The sequence below is a fragment of the Elephas maximus genome, chromosome 8 (assembly GCF_024166365.1).
Source record: "Elephas maximus indicus isolate mEleMax1 chromosome 8, mEleMax1 primary haplotype, whole genome shotgun sequence".
NCBI lineage: Eukaryota > Metazoa > Chordata > Mammalia > Proboscidea > Elephantidae > Elephas > Elephas maximus.
In genome coordinates, this window is record NC_064826.1 from 92328447 (window position 1) to 92348770 (window position 20324).

A 20324-nucleotide genomic window follows, 5' to 3' on the forward strand; every position below is an offset into this window, starting at 1 on the left:
AGGTGGAGGGATTTGAGGCCTTCCTGGGTCTGTGGCTGCCATGGCAGACCTTCCCTCTTTCCCATCCAAACTGTGAGCCATGGCCACAGAAGCCTCTTTGCATCATGGGAGATGGAGGATAAATGAGGTCGCCTTTTTCCCCGTAATGCCTGCATTCTGATGGCGCCTCCTGGTGACAGCAACATTTTGTCCAAAGGAATGGTGTTATAATGGTGGCATTTAAGGCAGGGACCATGCTGGCATGGCGAAGGGGCTGGGGATGTGTGCAGCAGCAGGGGGGTTTTCTGAAAGCCCTCATATCATCCTGAGATTGATGGATGACTAATTTGCCTGAGCAAAAGTGCTTTGCCTAACCTATTACCCCAGACGCTCTCCTGCCTTGCTCCAGAGTCATGGGCCTCTGTCAAGTACACACCCACACATACAAGCCCTCCTTGGTCACCTGCTCAGTCACCCACCTGGGCTTCATGCAGATCCTGCAGACTCTTGTGTGAGAAAGTAAGCTCATGAGGGCAAGGCGTTGGCCTGTCTGGCTCACACTGTACCACTAGTGCCCAGAACAGTGTTTGGCACATAATATGTGCAACCGAAATATTTGTTGGATAAATTGATATGTCTCAGGTGACTCTCATGGATGCTAACCCAGCCTGTAGACACTGTCATGGACACCAGAGCACACAGAGGTGCACATAGGTGCACAGGCCTTGACCCAGCCATAGACACTGTCAGAGACACCAGGGCACACACAGGTGAACACAGCTCATATTTCTGTCTCTGTTGTACTGCACCCCGCACCAGCCTGATTCTAGTTGCCTGGTGCCCACTTTTTCCCTGCCACCTTTCTTGAGCCCTCTTGGTTGGGTCCCACTACCTGGCAGCATCAGAAGTCATCCCCGAACCAGCAGAGGTAGGGGTGGGGTGGGTCCTGCCAGGGATCAGGAAGCTGAGAGACGAGGAGGAGGGACATGGTCCAAGGGGTGGCACTGCCCTGCCTTTGGGATCCTGGGCTGAGGGTTGCTGGGTCACGTCCTCTGCAGCCTCAGTCTGAGAGAATCCCAGGTCTGGGGAGTGGGCACCGGTCCGAGGACCCTGGAATTCCCTGCCATTGGCCAATGTTGCTATCAGGGTGCCCAGGCCATGTGCCGGGGCACGGGGCCAGGGCTGGGGGCTGAGGGAGCCTCCTAGGGCAGGAGAGCTGAGGAGGGCTGTCCCAGAAGTGGACCAGTGGGCCAGCTCGCTCTCTCAGACTGCTAATGAGGCATGATTACCTCCAGACATCATGCTTGGTAAAGTAGAGGGTTAGCAAAAAATAGGAAGACCCTCAACAAGATGGACTGACGCAGTGGCTGCAACAATTGGCTCAGACATAGCAATGATTGTGCAGATGGTACAGAACCAGGCTGTGTTTTGTTCTGTTGTACACAAGGTCGCTATGAGTGGGAACCAACTCAATAGCACCTAACAACAACCATCTCCAGCCACGAGCCCTCTGAGCACCATTCCAGCTCCCCTGCCTCAGGTCCGCTCTGTCTTGCACTTAGGGGCACTTAGGTGAACACAACACTGCCTCGCTCCCCACCCCCCCACTGGCCTCCTGCTTCTGGAGGTTAGGCCCCCATGCCCAGCAAACACCAGGCTTACCCTGGGAAGTTCAATTGAGGGCCAAGGGGGCTGTGGTGTGTGCTGTGGCTGGGCAGAGGGGGCCGATGGAGTGGCATTCTCTGTACGATGGCCCCTGTCCTTGCCCTGGCACACTTCGACACTCAGAGAAGCTCTTCCCCTACTGGGCCTCAGTTTCCTACCTATAAAGTGGGGAGCAGTCAATACGTCCATGTGGGACTGTAGGGAGCAGGCCAGAGGTGGAGGATCCGGTGGGGGCTCAGTTTCAGCTGTCATCCTGGGCCCTTCCAGAGGCCCAGAGAGGAACCCTCACCCCTGTCCATGGCCCAGACACACAGATGCACTGCGGGCAGGTGGGCAGGGTCCAGGGCCGCTGACCAGCTTCCAGGCCCAGGAGTCCAGGTTCTTGCTCAGTTCGTTGGTTGTGGCTGGGCCTCTGAGTTGGGGATGCTCAGGCTCAGGGTGGACTATGGGGGTCTGCTGGGGGTTCCTCTGCTCCCTGTCCCCCTTTGCTTTCTCTCTCCTCACACGTCTTCCCCTTTTTGCTTCTCGCCTCTGTGTCTGGTCCTGTCTCCCCTCTTTCCAATTTCTCTCTTTCCCCTCTGCTCTCAATGTCTCAGCTGGGCATCTCTTTTACCCCTGTTTTGGCTCTGAGTCTTCTCTCTCTCTGTATCTCTCTGCTTCTCCCTCACTCCCTTTCTCTCCTGCTCCCTCCTTCCTCTACTCCTTCTCTCCCTTTCCCTCTGGACCCTTCCTTTCTCCAGGTTAGGCTGCCACTCCTCTATCTCCCTGTTGATCTGCCAGCTTGACTGCCTTGGAGAGGAAGTCCTAAACTATTTCCATCTTCCCCACTTGCCCCCAAGCGATTGGCTAAAATTGCTCTCTAGAAGCTTGAGAGTTCCTGGAACAGGGGCTTCCCAACTTCCTTGCCTATCTCAGGCCTCCCCTTGACCACATTGTGGACAGTGGTCCACGGCCAAGCTTTCTAGGCCTTCCGGTGGCTCTGTGAGCCCACCAGCTGGGGGCTATGGGATGTCCCCTCAAATGAAACCCAGTGGCTGGGCATGGCTTGGGTGCAGGAGGCCCTCTAGCTCCCAGGGCTGCAGACACCCAGCCTAACGCCTTTGTGGGGTGGGATGGGGATGCTGGGCGGGTAGGGAAGTGGTGCCCGCCTTCAGGGAGGGCAACGTCCACCCGCCGGCATCTGGCCCGCCCACCCCGCCCCGCCCAGAGGCCCTGGTTCTGCCCTCAGGCAGGCACCCCCAGAGTTTCATGCGCAGGGCGGGAACACCTGGATTTCTCTGGCTCCTTAAGTGGGGCCAGCTTGGAGGAATTTCCCAAAGCCTATTAGAGCAGTGGCTGCCTCCTGCCTGCCTCCTCGGCCTGGGCAGGGCTGAGGGCGGAGGGAGAGAAAGAGAGAGAGAGGGGGGGGGAGAGGAGGAAAAGAAAAAAAGTTGGCAGGCGGACAGCAAAGCTGTGTCTGAATCCATCGCCCAGGAGGCCTGTGCGGTGTGGGGCGGGCCAGGACTGAGGAGCGGCCTTCCTCCCTTTGTGCTCCCCCCTCCTCTCCCCCCCCCCAGGCCCTATAAATAGGCCCAGCCCGGGCTGTGGCTCAGCTCTCCGAGGGAGTCAGCACCAGGCAGCAGCCTCCAGCCAAGCCCCCCGCCGCCAGCATGGCCACTGAGTTCAAGAAGAAGCTCTTCTGGAGGGCAGTGGTGGCCGAGTTCCTGGCCATGACCCTCTTCGTCTTCATCAGCATTGGCTCTGCCCTGGGCTTCAACTACCCAGTGGTGGGCAATCAGACCGCAGCTGCATCCCAGGACATCGTGAAGGTGTCACTGGCCTTCGGGCTGAGCATCGCCACGTTGGCCCAGAGCGTGGGCCACATCAGTGGTGCCCACCTCAACCCAGCTGTCACACTGGGCCTGCTGCTCAGCTGCCAGATCAGCATCCTCCGGGCTGTCATGTACATCATCGCGCAGTGCGTTGGGGCCATCGTCGCCACCGCCATCCTCTCAGGCATCACCTCCTCTTTGCCCAACAACTCTCTCGGCCGCAACGCGGTGAGTGGGTTGGCCCCAGGCTTTGGGGGTTCTAGAATAGGACAGAGAGGGCCTTGGACCCGCCCCTCTGCCCATTGTCCAGATGGAGACACTGAGGAACTGGGAGGACTAGAGGTGGCTGGAGGTCAAGCAGAGCATTGGGTCGGTGTTGGGGCTGGAACTCAGCTATGCCTGCAGGCAGCTTTCTGCCAGGCACTGTGGGAAGCTGAAACTTAGAGAATAATGGTCTTGGAAATGTCCCCTGTGGGGCATCTATTGTGGGGAATAAGCTTTGGAGGCAGCTAATGCTTGGAGGCAGTTAACCTTTGGGCCAACAGTGTCCTGCTGTCGGGCTGCAGTTTCTTTGCCCCCCCCAGCCCTGCCTGTGCCTCCAGCTCCCCGCTCCTGCAGCCCTAGGCCCTGAGGAATCTCCGGCCGCCATCCCGGCCACCCTGAACTAGGTGCCTGGCCTGGCTGCAGTCAGCCTGCAAGTGTGTGAGCAGGAATTTCCTGGGGGCAGCACGGGCCTCCAGGCCACCACTCCCAGCTCCTGGCGCTCATACAGGTCCCCAAACAAACCACCTCCAAGGAGAAAGCCCTCTCCCACTCCTCTGCTCCAGAAATGGGACACAGAGAAGGGAGTGCTTTCTGGGGTAGCTTGGAGGTAATTTTCCTGGATTATAACGTGGGGTGGGGGCCAGGACGAAGAGCGAGGAGCTGGAGACACCCAGCTTCCTCTCTGGGTTCCACTCCATGGGCACTGTGAGGTATGGGGTGTGTGTGTTTGTGTGTGTGCGTGTATGTGTGTGTGTATGCGTGTGTGTGCACAAAGGCTTGTGTACATGTGTATTCCAGCATGGGTCTCCGAGCCTGTGTTAGCTGCGTGCACGCCTGCGTGTGTATGTTTGTTTCTGGAAGTGTGCCTGTGAGCATGTTTTGTGCTGCTGAGTGTGTGTGTGTGTGGGCGAGCGTGTAACCTTGTAAGCCCATTGCTACTGGTTTTCATGCGACCTGTGCTGGGGTCACTAATGATAAGCAGATGTTGGCGACTGGGTGGCAGCTGTGGAAAAGAATTCCTCCTGGGCCACTTAGCACAGCTGGCAGCTAAGTGGCTGTCGCAGACCTGGGCTTTTCCAGGCCCTCAGCCAAGCACAAACTCAGACCCAGCTTGGGCCACAACAGGGGACAATCTGGCCTGAGAGGCTGGGAGGGCAGGACAGGTGGACGTCTCAGAGGGCGTGAGGGGATAGGCAATTCTCATAAGGAGGGAGAAAGGCAAAGGAGCAGAGAGAGGAATCGGATCTGGAGAACTGAGGCTGGTGGGAAGCGGGCAGGGCGGGTGGGTGTGGGGACGGCCAGGGAGCCAGCAAGGGCTCCTAGGAGCCAGCAGAGGGTGTTGATAGCAGCTGTCTTCTTGCCAAAGTTCCGACCCTGGCAATCCTGCTGGAGGCAGGCTGGTGAGCGGTGCAGAAGGCAGCTGTGGCGGAGCGGGGCGGGGGGGGGGAGGTATTAGCACTTGTGTGTCACAGTGACACCTCACCTGGCCCCCTTGTTGAGCCAACCTCTGCTCAGCCCAAGATTGAAGATTAGCTCTGTGGGCTGGAGTTTAGACTTTAGCCAGAGAAGACGTGGCTGTGGTGGGTGTAAGGGACAGAGCTGGGCTATTCCGGGCCTCCAGCCTCAGTCTCTCCAGGGGGCCAGAGCCAGGTGATCTCAGGGAGGACTCTCTGGGTGGGTCAGGCTCCCACTGGGGCTTTGCTGGACATGATGGGGGCAGGGAGAGCATCCCCATGGGAGAGGGTGGGGCTTGAGGCTCCTTAGGCTGTCATCCTCCCCTCCCCCTTCAGGGACAGAACCTGTTCATCTGCTGGCAGAAGCTTTACACTCTCTCATGTGGGCATCCTGGGCAGATAAGGGGAGGGCGGAGCACTTTCTGTGCCCCTCTTGATCTGGCCGTACTCTGCTCTGGTGCCCCATGCCCTCTCTGGCCTCTCTTCTTCGGAGTCAGCCTACACCCAGGCTGGGGCAGTTTGCAGACGGGGGAGGAAAAGGGGCATCCTAGGGTGGGGGCCAGAGAGGCAGGTACCTGTCTGCTGCTAACTTGTTGAGTTGCCTTGGAGCTGAAGACCCTGGAGCCTCAGGAGGAGATCCAGGATTTTGACTTTAGTTGTCTTGACACCTCTTGGCCATGCCCATACTACCAGCAGACCCGCTTTGTTCACGGAGCATGTGGCCGTTCCCAGGAAGGCTTGGCTGAGAGCGCAAAGGGATGGAACATTATCCTGTCCAGAGATGGAAGCTCAGGGTCAGGAGTCATATTTCACAAGCACAAGTCCTGGGTGTAGAAACAGAAAATGTTCCCCTCAAAGGATCCCATTGGACACTGGGCCCAGGATCTGAAGGGACCTGGGGGTGGCCTAGGTCCCTCAAGAGGGACAGAGACCAGTGTACCCAGCAGATGACACATTCTTTCCTCCATGCTTTTGGCAAGGCTCCACAGCCCCTCTGGCCCGGACCCCATCCTAGCCAAAATTTGGGTGGAGCGGGTCATGGGCATGGATATTTCCAAGGAAAAAAGGAAAGAAGTGGCAGGAAGTGGTTGGGGTGAGTCAAGGAGTGTCCCCCAGGGACATGGTGGGGACAACTTTCTCCTCACGAAGTCAGGACTTAGGATACGCCCTGGAGAGATCACGGCCTCTAGTCCAGCCTTCAGGGTCCCTCCTGGTTCTAAGTGCCAAACCCCAATCTTGGCCATGAGTGAGAGGCTCAGAAGCAGGGGTTGGTGCACTGGCCTGTCCCTACCCAGCTCAGTCGCTAATATCCTGTGTGGTTCTAGTTCTCAGCTACAAAAGAGGGATATAACAGCTTGTAAGTCCTGACTCTGCTGGCTTTTACACTGTTCCCCTCACTGGCTCCCTCATGCACTCTCCCTGCAAGCCGAGCTGGGTCATGCAGGGTGATGGGTGCTGATTCTGGGCTGAGTGAGCCCAGCCCCCTGCCGGGGAAAGCCCATAGCCCAGGACAAGATAAGCCCTGTGCACAGGGCCGGAGATAGGAGACAGGAGGCGGGTGTGATAAGCTGTGTTAGGGCTGGCTAGGGAGCTTCTGGACTTCAGGGATGGGAGGGCCAGGAAGGCTACAGGGAAGAGATGCCACTTGAGCCTGAATGTGGAGAGAGGAGGGGGCTCATAGGCAAGTGGCAGTGCGAGACTGCGTCCTGGTAGCTGTTGGGAGTCGGACTGTAGTTGGAAGTTGGGGCTCTAGAGGGTGGTGAGGGCTCAGGATTCAGGCTGATGTCTTTCCGAGTCATGGAGAAGGCTGGGTCCCTGGACTGTCCTAGAGCTGTGACTTCGGTCCCTGGGGGTCAGGCACAGGGCAGACCTCCTCTTGGACCTGCGGATTCCGGGCGTGACTGCCTGCAAAATGCTTCTACCTGCTGTACTTGGGGCTGATCTCAGTTCTAAATGCTCCCCTCTCCTTCCCCTACCCATGCCTCAGTTTCCCTAAACAAGGAGTGAGAGGTCCCCTCCATAGCACCAGTTCTCACAGGGTTGAGGGCCCCTCCTTTTTCCTCCAGAGCTTTGGGGTAGGCTGGGGAGAGGGAAGCTAGAGTTTTCCGACAGACGTCCCTGCCCAGGGAGGGGCTGGGGGCTGGGTGGTGGTGTCACATCTGGGACATATAATTACTGTTTCCAGGCAGAACCAGATGAGGGGGAGGGTGCAGAGAGGTGGGAGTTTTGTGGTAGAGACTTCCCTCGAGACGGAAAATTCTGAGGTGAGGCCGTTTTCCCCATTAGGGCCTGCAGAGCAGCCCAGCCAGCCGCTGGGGTTGCCCACCCGACACCTGGCCCCAACGAGGACCCTCTCTAGAATGCCTCATCTGACTCTCTGAGAGGGGACAGAGCCTGCTGGAGTGCCTCAGTCTGAGGGGACTTGGCCCAACCCAGAGTCTTGTCTGTGCCCCCCCACCCCCCACGTGGCTGCCTTCCTCTCACACCGACTTCCCCTCTCTACCCCAGCGTTGCCCTGGCATGAGATGGAGCCATTTGTTCATCACAAGGGGGCCCAGGCAGTGCTCTCCATTTCTCTAGGGCTCCACCCAGCAGGTGCTTCTTCAGTGTTAGCCCCCCACGACTTGCCCCAGGCTGGTCAGGTAGCCCCTGAGATTGACTGAGGAAGCTTTTCCTGGCAAAGGAGGCCCTCAGTTCCAGCCTCCCTGGGGGCCATGGACCCTGCCCTTAAAAAAAAAAAAAATTTTTTTTTTTTTTTTAAGGAAGCGCTAAAATCTGACATCTCCCAAACGACCAGGCTCTGAGCTCATATATCTCCACCCTCCATACTTCTTTACAGGTGTGGGCAGGAAAATGTTGTCCATGAGGCCCAGGGGTGTCCAGGGTCCCTCAGCCAGGACCTTTCGCTGGGGGACCGGAGGGGTCCCTGCCCACAGGGCTACATGGGATTACGGTTCAGTGGGGGTGGGCACACCCTAAGGCTGAAAATCCCAATTCAAAGATGGTAGAGGGGACTGGAGAATGCCCTTCCGCCTTCCCCCACCACCAACTCTTCCAGCACCTGAACGCACATCACTGAGAGGCAGATTTCTGCTTGGTGTAAAGAGTTTATTTGTTTTAAGTGGGAGGGGGGTACCTCTGAGTCAGTTAGCCCCCTGTCACTAGAGGTGTGCAAGTAGAATCTATGTGGCAGAGGTTGCTCTGGGGGTGTCTGGCTGTGTGGGGTGCAGCAGGGTGGTAAAAAAAATGGGAGGTTCCATATTACACGCTTTGTGCCACGTTGAGCCCAACAGCTCAGATGGCCCCATGGGAAAACCGTGCTCAGGTTTCTGGATCCTGGCCTGGAGGGTAGCCGTGGCTCTTGAGGGCAAGGGCCTACCCACACTGGCTAGGGGGCCAGAGCAGCCTGATGTCAGGCAGGGAGGAATCCTGGGTCTGTCTGGGGCTAAAATCTGGGCCTGGTCCCATTTTACTGACGGGACTGAGCCAGGCTTATGAGGAGTGGAGACTTGCGGGGGGTTGCATAAAAGTCACGGCAGGACTATGAGCCCAGCCTCCTGCCTCCCAGCCTTTATTATTTTTGTTGCTCCAAAGTATAAACACACACACACACACACACATACACACACAGAGAGAGACATATGCAGTCATACACATGACACGTACATGCACACGGGGGACACACACGTGGGGCACGGAGCACATTCTCGAGTCTCGGTGGTCATACTCAGGTCCTGGGACCCATAAGAGTGGGGTGGGGCTCCTCCACAGAGCCTCTTCCTTTCTGCGGAGGGAGGGAGGGGGCTGTCCTGGACTAAGGAAAAGGAGAGAGGGAGGGAAGGAGGAAGCCATTGCTTTGTGTATTGTTTCTTGTCAGGAAGATGAAATGGCTTCTGGGAGCAAATAAAGGGCCCTTTGAGACCCACCGCTTTCTTGCTCAGGGAGTCCTCCTCTGCCCTCTCTCCCCTCAGCCAGTGTAGGTACCTGTGTGGGGGAGTGATACACAGGCACATGGTGATGCACTCAGATACAAACACACAGCTGCAGCCACCAGGGACACAGGCCACACAGAGACGCAGACATATCACACAAAGACCCACAATGTACCACATAGAGATGCTGACATACCACATAGAGACCCCTGGCATACCACACAAAGACCCAGACAAGCCACAGAGACCCCAAAGTACCACATAGAGACCCCCAACATATCACATCGAGACCCCTCACATACCACACAGAGACCCCCTGACGTATCACACAGAGACCCCTGACATACCACACAGAGACCCCTCACATACTACACAGAGACCCCTGACCTATCACCCAGATACCCCCAACATACCACCCAGAGATCTCTAACATATCATGAAGAGACCCCCAACATATCACATAGAGACCCCTGACATATCATACAGAGACCCCCAACATACCACACAGAGACCCCCCAACATATCACACAGAGGCCCCAAAGGTACCACACAGGGACCCCTGACGTATCATACAGAGACCCCCAACATACCACACACAGACCCCCCGACATATCACACAGAGACCCCCAATGTAACACACAGAGACCCCTGACATACCACACAGAGACTCGCTGGCATATCATACAGAGACCCCTGACAAATCACACAGAGACCCCGGACATATGACACAGAGACTGCTGACATACCACACAGAGACCCCTGACGAGTCACACAGAGACTCCTGACGAGTCACACAGAAACCTCCAACATACCACACAGAGACCCCCTGACAAACCACGTAGAGACCCCCGACATACCACACAGAGACTTTACCACAGTAAGGAAAATGTCCTGTGTGATAGTGATTCTCAGAGATAGCTGAGACGTTATTGGCCAGTACATAATTAGTTGGTCTAAATGTCCCACATGTGGTTAAAAGGAGTGTATATTCTTTAATTTGGGGGTGCAGGGTTCTACGTATTTTCCTTATATCAAGCTTATTCATTATGTGGCTCAAATCCTCCTGTTTGTATTACTGACATTTTTCCACTGCTTCATTCTACCAGTTTCTGAGAGACGATGGTTAAAATCTTCAGTGGATTGATCAAATTTTCCTCACAACCCTGTCAATGTTAGTGTTATTTTTTAGGCTCTATTGTTCAGTGTATATAGATGCTGAGAATTTTTATAGCTCTTTGATAGATTTTTCTTTTTTTTTTTTAATTGCGTAATAAGCCTCTTAATCTATAGTTAATAGGAAAAAAAAGATGCATACCCAGGTGTGTGTGGTTATGCAGGCACTGGTCTATGAAAACATACAAAGTTGCGGATGCTCAGAGCCACATGCACACACCAACACCCGTGGAGGCAGTTACCTAGACCCGGTGTGGCCCGCTGAGGCTGTCTCACTGTCCAGTGCCGAGTCCTGGAAGTGCTGGGGCAGGCTGAACAGGCCTTGGTGTCTACTGTTCCCTGTTCCTGGAAAGCAGATGCTCAGAGACATGGTCAGGGTCCCTGGGCCTTGGAAGCTGCCTTGATTGGTCTGCTTACAGGCAACAGGGAGGGTTTGGGGCCCATTGCTCGGAGAATTCAGCCCTAGGCTATGCTGGGACATGCTGGCAGCCACAGAGCTACCTTCTGCCAGTTTCCAGGCCAATCTGGGAACAGCCAGGTCTCTTAGCTGGCCTAAGGGTAGGCTGTGCCTTGGCCTGTGAATGTGGGGAGGCACAGACCCTGGGAGAGGAGGATGCTGGGCAAGCTTCATTCCTCCCTGGGCCTCAGCCTCCTCATTGGTCATCTTATCAAGGCCTTGCATGGGCTCCCTGTGAGGCCCAGAGTAGCTAAGATCTGGCCCCATGTCTCCCAGCCCTAGCCCAGAGTGCTTCCCTATACAGACTGCCCTTAGAAAGAGTGGGACTTCTAGAAAAGCAGCCTCCTTCCCTACTTCAGTCACCACGCAGCTGAGGCTCTCCTGAGTGCTCCAGACAGGGAGATGGTGAAGGTTCCACACTCCTGTCCTCACTGAGCTTCCAGGCAGGGAGGGATGAGGCATCCACATATTAAGGCAGGAGGATTATTTCACTACAAAAGGTACAGACAGCTCAATGAGGGCGTGAGGGCATGGGGGTAGAAGTTAACTCCAGCGAGGGATCCAGGAGGGCTTCTTAGAATTAAAACAAAAAACCAAACCCATTGCCACCACGTCGAAGTCGACTCATAGTGACCCTATAGGACAGAGTAGAGCTGCCCCCGAAGGTTTCCAAGGAGCTCCTGGTGGATTCGAACTGCTGACCTTTTGGTTAGTAGCTGGGCTCTTAACCACTGCACCACCAGGACTTCTTCTTAGAACTGGTGGGGTCGAAATTGGTCCTTGACCAGTGGGTTTAAGTGGGGTAGGTGTGCAAACAGAGAGCTTCTGGTCCTTCTGATGCTTCAGAGCAAAGGTGTGGATTATGCCTTTGTTTATAATTGTATTCAATGGATTGTTACTTTTTTGGCCTTCATCAGTGAACTATAAGATCTTGGGCAAGGAAAACTACCTGGGGATATGTAAACCTTTTTTTTTTTTTTTCATAGCAAGTGACCACAACTGGGATTGGCTCAATTTAAGCAGCAGCTCATATTTAATGGATTGTTTTGAGCTTTCTACCTGCTCTTTCCTGGACACTAAGTTTCGACAGACTTTTGCGACCCCTTCCAATTCTGAATAATCTAGTTTTTTCCAGGTGTAGATGTAAGAGAATGCAAGTGTATTTGGTGCTCAAAGGAGAGGATGTCAGTCAGCAGACACTGAAGCACCAGGAAGGTGGTGGTAGACTGGGTGGTGGTGGATTGGCAGAGAAGGTTGCCAACCCACGTGGCTTTGAGCTAAGTGCTCTGGGTGGTCAGGAAGGGGGCATTTCCTGGAGTTCCCAGAGGAGGCGGCCGGCCATTCCCTTTCCTTGGAGCTCAGAGCTCTGAGCCTGGTACCATACCCTGGGCTGTTCACCTTGCGTGGAAAGCTGTGCCTCTGGGTAGGGGTTGGGTCTCAGACCTGGAGGAGGAGATGAGCTCACAGAGGCCATAACAGTGAGAGAGGCAATGAGAGAGGCGGGGTAGGCGGGGAGTCTGAGGCTGAATTTGGCTTTGTAGAGGAGCCATTTACTCTGTTAATTAGCGAGGAAGAGCTGGTTTCAGGACTGCCGCCAGCCAGCAATTAGTCCAACCCTTTTTAAGAGCAGAGGAGAGGGGGAGAAGGAGCCATGAGCTTCCTGAGCACTCAGACACACAGGGTAGCAGGCTTGACAGGTAGCAGGGTATCAGAACAGACCTCCCAGCTCCCAGTCTCTCCTTTATGGAGCCACCCCAGCTGCAGACAGCTCCTCCCTTCAGCTCCAGCCACCCTCACTCCCAACCCCACACCCCCGCACTGCCCCCAGCAGAATTTATTCTGCCCCCTCTGTCTACCTGTGAACGTGATAAGACCTGGAACAAGAGCCAAACAGTGCCTTCTGCTTCTGCCGTAAAAAAACCCACTGCCGTTGAGTCCATTCCGACTCATAGCAACCTTACAGAACAGAGTAGAGCTGCCCCATAGAGTTTCCAAAGAGCGTCTGATGGAGTTGAACTGCCAACCTTTTGCTTAGTAGCCATAGCCCTCAACCACTATCCCACCAGAATTTCCTCTGCCTCTGCAGCCCTCTTCAAAAGCCCTGAGACATTCCTATTACCTTTGAACCACCCAAGCACTCTGGACAGTAGGCTGGGGAAAGTAGATCTGTTTTACAGATAGTAAAATTGAGGACCAGAAGGGGAAAGCACTTGCCCGTGATAACAGATCCAGCAAGTGGAAGTCCGGACCTGAACTCAGGGTTGCTGCCTCCAAGGCCCAGCCTTGGGATCAGAAGAAAACTGGACACTGCCCAGTGGGCTGGCTGACCCAAGGGACACAGCTCTGGGGTGGGCCAGGAGAGGCCCAGTGCTGTGGCTTCGGGGCAGGGGAGGGGATGTGAGTCATTTTCCCTGTAGCCCAGGGCTCCAGACAAAGGCGGGAAGAGAATTGTTCTGTAAGATGGCCTCAGGGTGGGGCCAGGATTTTGCAAAATGCCCTAGGCCTTGGAGCACCCTCATGCCCTCAGGGTGGGAGGTGAGACTTCCAGCTCAGGGCTATTTTATCCACACCAGTCCTGTCTGGAAGAAGGCAGCTTAGATGGCCACATCTGGGCATCTTTGCAAGTGGGCCTTTGCCAATCTGGTCCAACTCCCCTGTGGTGAGTACACCTGGCCCCGGGACTCGCACATGGAGGCGGGTGCAGGGCTTCCTGGGGGGAGTCCTCGTGCAGCCCCAAGGGGAGGGCTCCATGAGCTCACTACAGTTCCCATTCCCTTCTTTTTCCATGAGTCATGTTTCTAAAAGTGACTCAGGAGCGGTGGTGGCGGGACCTATGTGGCCAGAGAGAGGGAGGGAGGGGCCGGGGTCCGGAGGGAGGGAAAGACAGGAGACAGGGAGGGCACAGCCAAGAAAGAATGGGAGAGAGAGAGACTGGACCAGAGAGAGACAGATAGAAGTGGGGAAGGAGAGGCAGAGGGCGGAGGCAGCCAGGGAGACAGGTGCAAAGGAGAGGACAGAGTGAGTGGGGAAGAGCTAACTGAAGGAAGGAGTCCTCCCCTGGCTTTGGGATTTTCAGATGTAGTAGGGGGTGGGGTCGAATGTACTGGATTTGGGGTGTAAAGCAGTGTCTCATCTGGGCCCCCCACCCATTTGCTGCTCCTCCCATGCCTGGGGCTCAGCCCCTTGCCCATGATCTTGTCTACCCTTAGGGTTCCCTGGCCTGGATGGGGAGCCCTCACTCCATCCCAAATCTCTCTGACCCCTAGGTTGGTGGGGCAGGGCCTCAGCAGGCACTAGGGGTGAAGCTCCAGCAACAGGTGGGGTGAGGGGACAAGGCCTGAGTTCTAGATGCTGGGCTGCTGTTTCCTGTGTTGCTTGCTCAGGGCCTGCCTCCTCTGGGTGATGAGGGGCTGCAGTGATGGGCTCTGAAGGTGGCGAGGGTCTGGCCCTTGGTGCCCGCGGCTCAGGACCTGCAGCACAGTCCCACCTGTCCTGCTCACTGGGCTGCCCCTCTCTCTGCAGCTGGCGCCTGGTGTGAACCCAGGCCAGGGCCTGGGCATTGAGATCATTGGCACCCTGCAGCTGGTGCTCTGTGTGCTGGCCACCACCGACCGCAGACGCCGCGACGTCGGAGGTTCGGCCCCCCTGGCCATCGGCTTCTCGGTGGCTCTAGGACACCTGCTGGCGGTGAGTGGGAGACCTTTCCAGGTGGGGGTGGGTGGGGCAGAGCAGCCCAGGGGACCGGTGGGTGGACCTCAATGTGGGCAGCAGATGGAACCCCCGATAGGGCTCACGCCATGGAGTCAGGTTGGGTTGGGTGACAGGTCAGCTCCTCAGGACTGGAGGGACAGGATCCTGCACAGGACAGGGAGACACAGGGCCCTTGTGACCACTTTTCTGGATCACGTCCCCCTCTATTTCTGGGTCTAGTCATCCCATTCTGCCTCCACTCACTATTACATGGTTTTTGTCTTCTTCCTTTCTCCCTCTCTCTCTCTCTCTCCCCCCCACCATGGCTGCTTCTTTCTGTCTTTCTGTATCTCTCCCTGTCTCTCTCTTTCTCCCTGTCTTACTTTCTCGTCATCTTTGTTTCTCTGCCTCTAATCCCTCCCTCGGTCTCATTTTCCTCTTTGTTGTCCCTCCCCCTCTTCCCTTCTCCCTGACTCTCCCTCCCTCTCGGTCTCTCCCTCCCTCTTTTTTCTCTCCTCTCTGTCTCTCCCTCCCTGTCCGACTCTCCCCTCACAGATCGACTACACCGGCTGTGGCATCAACCCTGCTCGGTCCTTCGGCTCCGCAGTGATCACCCACAACTTCGCTGACCACTGGGTAGGCAGTCTTGGGGCTACCCCATGGAGGGGGGTGGGAGGCTTCCCACCACACGGCCAGCATGACCCACCCATGGGCTGCCCTTCCCCATCATGGGGGCTTGGGAGACAGCTGGGCAGAGACACTGTGACTGCTGCATAGATGAGGAAACAGACCTGAGAAGAGGCTGAGGTTGGGTCACACAATGAGTAGAGGGAGGGCTGGCCCTGCCATCCCAGCCCTGACCTGCCCCCTCGTGACCTGGCTCCATGTCTTTCCAGCAGCATGGATGACAGCGTGGGTCTGAGTCCTGGCTCTGCCACTTTCCAGTTTCCAGAGCAGGCTGCCCACCCTCTTGGAGCCTCTGTTTCCTGAGTTGTGTTATGAGTATACGGTGGAACCTACCTCATGGGGATGCTAGGCAGATGAGAGGAGCCAGAACTATAAATCAAACTCAGCACTGAGCAGAAGCTCAGCGGATTTCAGCTGTTGTTGTGGAGGTTTTTGCTCCAGGCCGAACTTTTTATCAAACTAAACCATCTCTGTAGGTGTGGTGTTACTTATACAATAACACACACAGGCACACAAGCACATGCACATACACAAACTATTTCTGTGGCCCTACTGAAGCTGGGTGGCCAGTGGCTGTCCTTAAGAAGAAGCTGCTACTGACCAGTGCAGGCCACCTGTGCCGAGCCACAAAGAGCCAGGGAAATGCTGTGTAAATGGGCTAGTTCTGGGGCATTTGGGATTGGCATGCTTATTAAGGCAACAGGAAGTCTTAGAGAGGACATGCCATTGTCTTCCCACACTGAAGGGCTGACACCATGTGGTTGGAGGCCACAAAATCCTCCCTAAGTCCAAATGTCCCTCATGCCCCACGGGCCACTTCATCCTTCCAGTGGCTGTCAACTCAATTCAAACTCACGGTGACCCCATGTGTGCCAGAGTAGAACTGTGCTCCACAGAGTTTTCAATGGCTGATTTCTCAGCAGTAGATTACCAGCCCTTTCTTCCGAGCTGCCTCTGGGTGGACTCGAACCTCCGACCTTTCTGTTAGTAGCCAAATGCACTAACAATTTGTACCACTTGCCACAGGTACCTGAAATTCTACTGTTAGTGCTTCATGCTTTGGAGTTGAGCATTGCCCACCTCTTTCCCAGGCCACACTGAGAAGAGGTTCGAGAGAACCCTTCCAATGTGGCAGTGAGAGAGGGAAAAAACTCGAGAAAGCTTTCCAAGGGCGGCACCGACCAGATGCCCTCTGACCTGGCCTCTTCTGCTTCTAGATCTTCTGGGTGGGGCCGTTCATCGGGGGAGCCCTGGCTGTGTTGATCTACGACTTCATCCTGGCCCCGCACAGCAGCGACCTCATGGACCGCGTGAAGGTGTGGACCAGCGGCCAGGTGGAAGAGTATGACCTGAATGCAGATGACATCAACTCCAGGGTGGAGATGAAGCCCAAATAGAGGGGGGCCTGGCCCAGGCATCCACCGTGGAGGCAGGCGGTAGGGGCGGGGTGGAGGGAGGGGAGGGGTGAAATCATATTATAGACTCTGACAAGCTGGCCAAAGTCACTTCCCAAAGATCCGCCAGACCTTCATGGTCAAGCATGATTTTGGGGGTTTCTGTCACTTCCTTTCTCTTTCTCTGTTTCCTGGCCTCAGGGCTTCTTGGGGACCAGTCATTTACTCCTTTGAAGTAATGGAGGAGGTGAAAGAGAGGGCCCTGCTTGCTAAGTTGTCCCCTCAGGGTGTGTGCCGGAAAGTTCTCCCTCATCCCAAAGTTGCTCACAAACTCATATACCGCAGGTGCCTGGGGTTCCACCATTATTGCTTTGTACCTTTGGGGCATGAGCCTCTTTCTCCCAGCACGCAGCCTGCGGGTGCTTCCATGGGGAGAGACCCCAGGCGGTGAAGTGGTCGGGGCCAAGTTACAGACAACCTTCCCCTTTATGTTTAGCTTGCTCCTAGGGCTCTTCCTCTTTGGACTCGCTGCATGCCCCTGGGATCTTCCCTGTCTCGGGGCCTCAGTGACCCTCTCTGTGCAATGGCAGGGTCAGGAAAGGCTGCATGGTTCTGAGGCCCATCTCTAGGTTTCTGTAAGCATAAACACACCATGGGTCCCAGAAGATACAGTCTAGACCAGCACAGCCTGTTCCACTTGCCCAGTGTTCTTTCCCAAGTATATAGCTGTATCTATACACAAATGTGTACGTGTGCGACACATATACCTGCTTCAAAGCAGAGACTAACGGGTAGCCTAGGTAATGGGAAGTCCAGGTCATGACCCCTATGTTGTGACTGCATCAGACCATGAAGGGCATTTAGAGGGTGAAGGAGGAGGACTGAGTTCCTTAACTGAGTTTCGGCTGGTCTTTTCCACCTACCATCTCGGTAGTGATTTCAGTTCTCCACTTGCCAGCATAGCACAGGTCGCCATTGTGAATGTGCGTGTGTGTTCATGAAGTGGCAGTTGGTTCTCTGGAGCCCCAAGACTGGGGAGGATTAGCCATGGGGGCAGATGCCGTCACTGGATGAGGAGGGGTCCCCAAGCCCACAGGTCATCCTGAGGGGGAGGAGCAAACTCCCCTGGTTGGAGGCATTGGGGCAGTGGGCCACAGACTGTCCCTCCTAACTCACCTGTAAGGGGAGTCAGCCTTGGCACAATGAAGTTCATTACTGGTGCAGCCCCAAGGGCAGTTCAGAATCTGAGTCTGCTTCGGGGCCTGGATTCTTCATCTCAGCTCTCTCCACAAGTTCATTCATTCCACCAGGGCCAGAGCAGTTCCACCGCCTGTGACTCAAGCTGTGATGGGGAGCAAAACCGGGAGGCGCAATTGACCAGGAGGCCCTTAACAGGCACCGACACAGCGTGACAGCTGCACACTCTCCTCTCCGTTACCTAGCAGAGGCTTCTAGTCCATTTAACAGTTAAGGAAACTGAGGCCCAAGGTCCCACAGCTAGATAATGATGCAGCCAAGCCTTGCAGTCAAGGCCATGCCTGGCTACTCCCTGGACCGTGAAATTGACCTGGCCCCTTCCCAGCTTCTAGGTTCCTGCCTGGGCAAAGGACAGAGGTCAGGAGGGATGAGGAGGGTTGTGATGGAGGGGAGAGGGTGGCAAACCTGCTGTCTGCGTGGTTCTGCCTACTGCGTACAGGACTCTGCATCTCTACTCTGCATATATGTCTCTGGAGTTGAAATTTCATTCTATGTTAAGGAAATAAAGGAAAATGACTTGTAAGGTCCTTTGGTCTTCTTGCAGTGTTCTGTTTTTGGTTCTGGCCCCATAAGGGATCCCTGAACCTGAGAGGATATTGGGTCCCAGTCCAAGGGGTACAGTCTGAGGGGAGCCACCACCTGCTCCATCCCAGAAGCCCATTTGAGGACTCAGGGTCCTGCCCAGGGGCGCTCCATTCTGAAGGGAGGCACGGTCCTGCCCTCATAGCCCCAATTAGGGACACTTCCTGGGCCCAATGGGATGACTTTGGGGGCTTGGGGGTGGGCGGGGAGGGTAGGGACTCTGACCAGTTTAGACAGGGTGATGGGCAGCCATTTTTGATTCTGGAGTATAGAAGTGATGGGGTAAAGCATGATTGAAGTCTGACATCCCCAGAGAATTCCAAAGCCTGCCCAGGCCTCCCTCCTTCCCCTACTCAGTCACACTGTCTGACCCCACCGTGTGCATGCACCGGGCACTGGAGCCTGCAAGCTGTGCCCCAGGGAGCTCAGTCTCACAGAGGAGACAGACTGGCTCATTAGAATCGGGTGAGACAGTATGTACAGGTGCTCACAAGGCGGCCTGTACACATAGCCCCAAAGGAGGCAATCCACTGGTTTTAGAGCATCAAGCAAGGCTTCACAAGGGGTGGTGCTCAACTAGGTCATGAAGATGACCTTCAGTAGCTAAGAGGGGAAGCGTAATTTAGTCCCTGGGCTCTTAACCTTGAGGGCCTGAAGGGCTCCCCTACTCCTGAAATCACATGCCGTTTTCCTTGAGGGTGTTCATTTCTCTGTGGAGGTTCTGTGACTTTTATCAGACTCCCAAAGGGTCAGCCCAGGCAGACAGAACCTGAGAACAGGGATCAGAGTGGCCTGGGCTGTGTCCTGAGGGAGGCAGGAAGCCCCTGAAGAGAAGGGCCCCCTCTGTCCCACTCCTGCCTCAGCACCTGTCCCTGTGTAGTCCCCGTGTGGGCTGAAAGAGGTTGACCAGACCTCCTGAGCCCACAAAGCCCCTTCCCACTCATGGCCTCCCAAGAAATGGGGGCAGAGCAGGCTTGAATGTCATTGTCAATAGAGGAGGGAATGGATTCTTAGAGACATTGTGGATCATATCCAAAGTCACAGGATAAGTTTATATCTAGCTGAGATTTGGACCCAAGATCCTGGCCCCCTCTTCTTCTCTCTTCCCATACACACACACACACACACACACACACACACACACACACACACACGATTATATTCTCGAAACAGGGCCAACTATACTGGGAAACTGAGTACTTGAGAATATGAAAGAGGCCATGGACAGGCTTATGCCTTCACTGAGGCCCGGCATCTGGAAGGCTCTGAGAGAGATAAATCTTCTGGAAATCTCACCAGGCCACACAGGCAGGTATTATCCTATATGTAGACTAAGCAGGGAAGGGGCATCTGGGAAGATCCTGTTGTCCCCAGTCCCCAACATTGCTTCTCTTCTGGAGGGCTTGGCTGATGGTGACATAAGTTCTAGCTTACCCCATAATGGCCCAGCCAGTGTTAGCGGGACAGGTGCTAGGTTACTCCAGTGAATCTATCTCAGTCCCCATTATGGGCTCTGGCCACATACCCCAACCCCTGCTCATCTGCCCCCAACCTACTCTGCCCCAACCCCATTCCAATGCTTCTAGAATCCTAGAGTCAAAGATGGAGCTCTTTCCTATATGTGGTGCTGACCTGCTGCGACCAGCACTGAGTTTAGCTCTGGACTAGCCTGACAGCCAGGTTTCCTCTGACCACATAGTGAGAGGAAGGAGGAAAGGAGAATGGCCAGCTGAGGGGCCTCCACCATCAGGAGAAGCTGCTTTCATTCCAAGGCCAGCTGGGTGTAGCGTCCTCTTGAGACATATTGGCATCACCTGGCCCAAGGGCCCAAAGCCACTCCCTTGGCACTGGTCCCACCCCAGGTTCCACAGTGCTTTCCAGTGCTCTCCACCCCTCTCTCTGGGTGGAACATGTCTGATGAACTTGCTCACCTGGAGGTTGTCCTCTCCTACCAGAAGTATAGGAGAAAGAGAGGGTCA

At 55.4% G+C, this 20324-nt stretch overlaps 1 protein-coding gene across 2 annotated transcripts; it reads left to right on the forward strand.

Annotated features, from left to right (window-relative positions):
* The first annotated feature begins 3222 nt into the window (after positions 1 to 3222).
* AQP1 (aquaporin 1 (Colton blood group)) lies at positions 3223 to 18296 on the forward strand. Of its 2 annotated transcripts, none has more exons than XM_049894162.1 (5): positions 3223 to 3683; positions 14258 to 14422; positions 14981 to 15061; positions 16330 to 16548; positions 17817 to 18296. In XM_049894162.1, the coding sequence occupies exons 1-4, from the start codon at positions 3294 to 3296 to the stop codon at positions 16507 to 16509; spliced, it is 816 nt and encodes a 271-aa protein (XP_049750119.1). In that variant the 5' UTR covers positions 3223 to 3293; the 3' UTR covers positions 16510 to 16548; positions 17817 to 18296. The 2 variants fall into 2 exon arrangements, with proteins under 2 accessions (XP_049750119.1, XP_049750120.1); XM_049894163.1 differs by having other exon boundaries at positions 16330 to 16541.
* The last annotated feature ends 2028 nt before the right edge of the window (positions 18297 to 20324 follow it).